Below are 6,472 nucleotides of genomic sequence, written 5' to 3' on the forward strand. Positions count from 1 at the left end.
ATTTATCAAGACAAATACATTCAGAACGAGGGTAAGTCAGCAGTAATTAACGCGGTGCAGGAAGAGGAGGAGCGGCAGGGCAGGCCGTGCTGGGGTTGGGCTGGGGCGCTGCGGAGCTGCGTGCTGCCCCTCTCGTGGGCCGTCACTGCCTCGGCACAGCCGCTGCGAGCTCTGCCTCGTCACCGAGTTTGTCTGCTCCGCTCCGAAGTCTGCACGGTGCTTAGCAAACGTACAACTGCAGCTGTGGGTGAGTGGCAGTCTGAGAGATGAATTGGTGGGAGCCGCTTGACAAGTTCAAGCGTGGAGTGTGTTTTTATACCGCATCCATTAGGGCAGACAAATGGAAAATCCGAAGCGGACTGCTCTGCAATTTAACAGTCACGGGGTTTGGGGAAGGCTGATGTCTTCCTCATCGCTGGTGGTGGGTCACGTTTAGCAAAAAGCCCTCTAAAACAAAAGCAATTTGAGCACAGACACCTGGCCAGGCTGCGTGTGGAGGTGACTGACATCGTGTGGAGTGAGTAACTCCTGTGCTGCTTCTTTGTCCGCAGGTTGTGGGGACGACCCAGGGGAATTCAGCCTAGAAGATGCCCTTGGCACCATGCGGCGTAAGACAAATTCATTCACTCCTTACAAAATAAGGGGAAAAGTAAGAATAGGTGCAACTTGTCCACTGGGATCTCTCGGCGAGGCGGCAGAGGATGCATTCTGGCCCCAGTCCCCTGGCAGAGCTGCCTGTGCCCACGGGAGCTGCCTGTGAGCCCCGTGCCTGCTGCTCTGTCCCAGAGTGCAGATCGCAGGGGCATGGCAGCGCCTGGGTGCAGCAGAAGCACTCCAGCATTCAGATGGAAATTAATAGGAATGGAGCGGCACAACTCTTGCTTATAATTTATTCATATACTTCATAAAGCTAACCACTGTTAATGGATAGTGGTTTGCAGGGAAAATAAAAATTACAACAAAATAAATAAAACCACCTCCCGAAGCCGATGGCAGCTTGTTTTGCCCTGGGAGCAGTCAGGCCCTGAGCCCTGGGGCGTCTGCAGAACTGTTCCAGCAGATGGGGAGCTCCAGTGTGTGGCACAGTGCTGGGAGTTGCTGTCAGTGCAGTGGCTGGTGGGCAGGGGATAGCCAAGCATCAACAGCTTGCTGCTGCTTCCTCTCTGCTCTGTCTCCTGGAGTTGTCCCCTGGAGGAGTTCTCTGCTTGGTGTCAGCGCCAGCCAAGCTCTGGGCTGAACCTGCATGGGTTTCTCTTGGGCTCCCACTGTGTGCGTGCAGTTGGGGCTGTATCACAGGGACAAAGGCAGGGCACAGAGCTCCGGCTGTGATGCTGGTGGGCTCATCCACCAACTCCTAGCCTTGTGTTCTCAGGGCAGAGGTAGTGTTTCTGGTGATGCCCGTGGCTAACGCGTTCCTCCCCTTTCTATCACAGCTACACCTAAGAGACCCAGTAAGCCGGCCGGTGGGACAGGAGGGAGAGGTGAGATGTTCCTGGCACGTGTTGTTTCTGCGAGTGTCAGCTGTGTGCTGTCGGCAGCAGCTCGGGTTCTGAAATCTTGGTTGGCAGTGAACCACCTCTTTGTTGGCAAAAGGCTGTGCTGCAGTGGCTGCTTGTGCTGCCTGAGCTTCCCCTGCCTGCACTGCTTGACGGTGCTTTCTCCACCAGCACCGCACAGCCACTGTGTCCCTTGTATCTCCTCTCTCCATTGGCAGCGCTGCACACCTGTGCCTAAGTAAATGCACTATTGATGTTTCTGTCCGTTCTGAAGGCAACCAACATGAGAGCATTTATGGCCACGGCTGAGTTCTGCACACTTTGCAGTATTGTAATGGATTTGACACAGGTCACGGCCGAGCTGCACAAAGGCCATCATTTCTGCCTGTGCTGCACCGGCTGGCTTTGATCCTGGGGAGGAGCTTTTGCTCCAGGACTCCCTGGCTTTCACCGAACAGTGCCAGGCATTTTCCCATCCAGGGAAAACCACCTCCGATGGGTGGGTGTCAGGGCCCTGGCTGCCCAGATCCCAGCCCCACTGGAGGATGCTCATGCCCGGTCCTGGCCACGTATCCCTGCTCGCACGCCAAGCAGTGCCATGTGCCGGGGGCTGCCCACACACAGCCCCAGCACCGTGGCTCACCCGTCTGCTCTCTCTACAGACTTTGACCTGGCTGATTACTTCGACAGCCCCGTGGAGCCCACCAGCAAGCCAGCCAGGCCCACCGCCAGGCCCTTCCCACGGCCGGGGAAGCCAGGTGCGTCACCCTGCCCTTCGCTGCTCTGTGGGAGCTGGGGCTGCGTACAGCCGGGGCCTTGTTGGGTGCACCTTTGGGAAGGTAACAGCATTTTGTTCTCTCCCCTCCGTGGCACTTCCAGACAATGGCTTTTGGGATGTTGTCCGCACCACCACCACCAAGAGGCCAAAAACAACGCAGGCCCCCCGCAAACAGAACCCAGGTGAGTGCAGCTGCCCAGCCACGCTGCGTCCAGCCCCACTTTGTTCAGGTGAGAGCTGCAGCAAGCTCCAGTGTAACTGTGCCATGCAGGAGCACGGCACAGACATACCTGTGGTCATGGGCTGCTTTGCTGCCCATGGGAGCTGAGGTTTGTCAAAAAGGTGCTCCCAGGCTCAGCATCAATTTCGAATGAGATGAAGCTTATTTATGAGATAGCAAGTGGGTTGAGATGGTCAGGCTGGCTCTGTTCCACATTTTTAGCTGACATTTAGCAAAAGCAGTCTGAAGCTGTTCTGTTTGAGCTGAACTCCTGAGCTGCTGCACTCCTGAGGGTGCCAGCTGCATTCTACAGAGACAAACACCTGCTGCAGGGCAGGGGCACTGCGGGACAGCCTGACTGCCAGTGGGCCTGTCCTGCTGCCTGCTCTCCCATCTGATCTGTCTGTTGTCAAGCACATGAGCCACAACACAGGGCGATTCCTGCATCTGCTGCAGCAGCAGCACTGGACAGGAGCATTTCCTGGACTGATTACTTGTCAGCATCAGGGAGGTTGCTAGTGCTGCTAACCCATCTTGTTTTACAGGGAAGAATCCTTTGGATCTGGACTTGGCTGATGCCCTTGGAGATAGGGATGATGCGAGGGATGGCAGGCAGCCGGCTGTGAGGCCGGAGGAAGGTACATGGGTTTCCCTCTCCCTGCTGTTCTCACCACCATGTGTTTCTGGGCCCTGTGGGAGCCCCCCAGCACTGGAGGCTCACTGTGGGCACCCCCTCCATTAAACGGTGGATCGCTGCCAGAAGTTGGGGGTGAGCAGAAGCAGGTCATGCCTTGTCTGGGGCTGTGGGGATTCTATTGTGTTCTCCTCGTCCCCGTGCCCAATGGCTGTTTAAATGAGTGCTGTTGGGGTTTGCAGTCATAGCCGAGATGTAAACTCAGGGCAGGCTCAGTCCTGGCACAGCACATGTCGAGGGCTAGAGACTTTTTTTCCATCTCTGAAATGCTCCGGTGAATGCGTCATTTGTCTGCAAGGATTGCTCCCTTGAGCACCGCCGCTAGAAAGCAGACTTTGCACGACTAGTTTATGGATGTCGAGATGGCCGTGTGCCCTCCTCACATGTGTAATTAATAGCCAGGTACTTTATTAGGCTGTACTAACTAGGTGACTTGTCTGCACTTTTGGGGTCTACACTCTGGCTGGAAGGTGGGAGGTGTTGGGCGCTGGAATGCAGCACCGTGGCCAGCTGGCTCTGTGGCACATGGCCACGCATTGCCCCAGCATCGCAGAGGGTTTCATCTCTGCAGGTTCTGTTCTTGTTTTCGTTTTGTTTCTTTGAAGTTTACACTCATTACCAAACCCATAAACCACTTTTTTTTTTTTTTCTGGTAAGCTGGTGAGTATCTCCCAGGCTGGAAGGGCAAAAGCTCAATGGCTCCATTAATGCCACTGCCAGCTTCCACTCCATGATTCTCTTTCAGGCAAGATGTAAAGTCAATTATTACCTCTTTTATGAGTTTAAAAAAAAGTAATTTGGTGTTGAAGATTCTGCTAACTCTGTCATTGTGAGGGAAGGGATCTGACCCTGATCTGTTCTTGCTTGTGGAGCAGCTGGAGCCACTGGTGGGAACGTGCTGGGCCATGGTGCAGCTGCTCCTGCTGCACAAAATGCCCAGCAGAACCCCTCAGAACGTCCAGAGAGTTTGTAGGGGACACCGAGGGGAACACAGCAGCCTCAGCCTTCCTGTGGGCAGTACTGCTGGCAGCTGTTCTGCCAGGCACATGGTGCTTGGGAGGGTTCAGAACCCGCAGTCCCATTCCCAGCCCCCCATGCTCCCTGAAGGCACCCATAGATGCTGTGACAGGGACAGACACCAGGCCAGCTGACACCTGGCTCTCTGGCCCCTTGCACCCTGAGCAGACCTGCACTCTTTCCCTTCCCATTCCACTCCTTGCTTTCTGGGTGGCTGCAGCACTCACTCCTTGGAGGGCAGCAGTAGGGGATGATTCTTTTTGCTCTCCAATCAGTTTGTTGTTATTTTTCAAGGATTTTCGGACAGTGACCTGGAAGGCATTGTGGATGATGGCTACAGCCCTGACAAGAAGAAAGGTATGGAGGGCCAATGGGGGGGTTGGTGCCCCCAGCATGGGGCAAAGATGGCCACGCCACAGGGACCCCTGAGGGCATCTCCCCACGGCAGGGAGACCCCACAATGGGTCTGAGGGGATTGGCAGGAGCACTTGCTGTCCTGGTAGCAGTGGTTGGCACTCGTGGCCCTGGGCCAGCCAGCCCACGCTACAGCCACCAGCACATGCCAGGTTGACCCTCAGCACCAGAAGGAGTACGGCTGTGGGGTTGGAATGGTGCTTCTTGGCCCCCACCCCCTGCTGTGCTGACCCTGTGGGGCTGTCACCCCGCTCCTCATGGACACTGTCCCTCCTCTCAGGATGCAACTGCTGGTTTCAGGAACAGGGAACAAGCTGCGCTTGGCTCAGCCTGCATGGAGAGCCATGGTATTAAATATTAAAGGCAGTTGAGTTAGAAATGGCGAACATCACCAGCCCTGTCGACATTTAATGAATCACCGTGCCAAGGACAAACCGCACTGAAGGCATTAATACCGCGCTGACCTGCTTCTGTAATGCGGGATTTAAACAGCTCGCTCAGAGCTGCAGCTTCCAGCAGGAGCCATTTCTCCCAACTCGAGCTGTGCACAGCATCACATGCAGCTGCTCCAGTGTCACATATAGACACCCCCGTGTCATGTACAGGTGTGCCAGCTCGCAGCTCAGACAGCTGTCCCCTCTGATGGCACAAGGATGCCACACTGCGATGAGGAGCGTCTCTGTGCCAGTTGCGAGGTGTGGGGTTGTGTGAGGGCTGGGCTGCTGAATGGGTCTTTTCTCTTGCAGGATCTGGAGGCAACACCGACAGCCAAGGTAGGGCCATGGGGGCTGCGAGGGGAGCGGGGCCTGGGTACCTCCCCACCACTCAGCGCCTTTCTGTGCCTTGCAGACAACCGGGTGGAAACAGGCACCATTGCCGGCATTGCCAGTGCCCTGGCCATGGCACTTGTGGGGGCTGTTTCCAGCTACATCTCCTACCAGCAGAAGAAGTTCTGCTTCAGCATCCAACGTAAGCAGCCCCGGGTGGGGGTGGGAGGGCTGCGGGGTGGAGGATTGCAGAGTGGGACTTGGTGTGTGGGGACACCCCTCCAGGTGAAAGCAAACCGTGCATTGTCTGCCAAAGAGACTGAGAAGAACGCGTTGGCAGTGTTGGTTGTGGCATCCCACCTGGCTGCCCTTGATTCCAGTTCATACTGAAGTGCTAGAGCATGTCCGGTATGGCAGCGCTCAGCAGCAGCTTTGAGGCCACAACAGTCTGCTGTCAGCTTCAAGTCTCCATCAGACTTTGCTCTGGCCATATGGGACTGGTGAAGGGTGAAGGAATTATGCTTGGCTTTCCAGTTGAGACATGGGAGCTAAGGAGTGTTGGTGGGTGTGATATTGCTGCAGTTGCAATGTTGTGGTGGCGATCAGCACCTGCTCTTCTGCTCTGGGCCAGCCCGCAACAGAAGTGTCCCCTTGGTGGCCTTCTATGATGCTGTCACATGCTGGGGGAAGAGCGGTAGATGTAATCTACCTTGATTTTAGAAAGGCATTTGATACTGTCTCCCACGACACCCTTATAACAAAGCTGAGGAAGTGTGGGATAGATGAATGGACAGTGAGGTGGGTTGAGAACTGGCTGACTGGCAGAGCGCAGAGGGTCCTCGTTGGTGGTGCAGAGTCTGGCTGGAGACCTGTAACCAGTGGTGTCCCCCAGGGGTCTGTGCTGGGTCCGGTCTTGTTCAACATCTTCATCAATGACCTCGATGAGGGGATAGTGGCCACCCTCAGCAAGTTTGCTGATGATACGAAGTTGGGAGGATTGGCTGACACGCCTGAAGGCTGTGCTGCCATTCAGCGAGACCTGGACAGGCTGGAGAGCTGGGCAGTAAGAAACCGGATGAGGTTCAA

The 6,472-nt window shown here is 55.7% G+C and overlaps 1 protein-coding gene across 1 annotated transcript; it reads left to right on the forward strand.

Annotated features, from left to right (window-relative positions):
• Positions 1 to 499: 499 nt before the first annotated feature.
• On the forward strand, positions 500 to 6,067 carry CD99L2 (CD99 molecule like 2). The gene is made up of 8 exons (XM_010715506.3): positions 500 to 608; positions 1,434 to 1,481; positions 2,159 to 2,254; positions 2,376 to 2,456; positions 3,040 to 3,132; positions 4,500 to 4,562; positions 5,366 to 5,392; positions 5,469 to 6,067. The coding sequence occupies exons 1-8, from the start codon at positions 602 to 604 to the stop codon at positions 5,774 to 5,776; spliced, it is 723 nt and encodes a 240-aa protein (XP_010713808.1). The 5' UTR covers positions 500 to 601; the 3' UTR covers positions 5,777 to 6,067.
• Positions 6,068 to 6,472: the final 405 nt, after the last annotated feature.

Source organism: Meleagris gallopavo, chromosome 9 (assembly GCF_000146605.3).
Source record: "Meleagris gallopavo isolate NT-WF06-2002-E0010 breed Aviagen turkey brand Nicholas breeding stock chromosome 9, Turkey_5.1, whole genome shotgun sequence".
NCBI classification, from domain to species: Eukaryota; Metazoa; Chordata; class Aves; order Galliformes; family Phasianidae; genus Meleagris; species Meleagris gallopavo.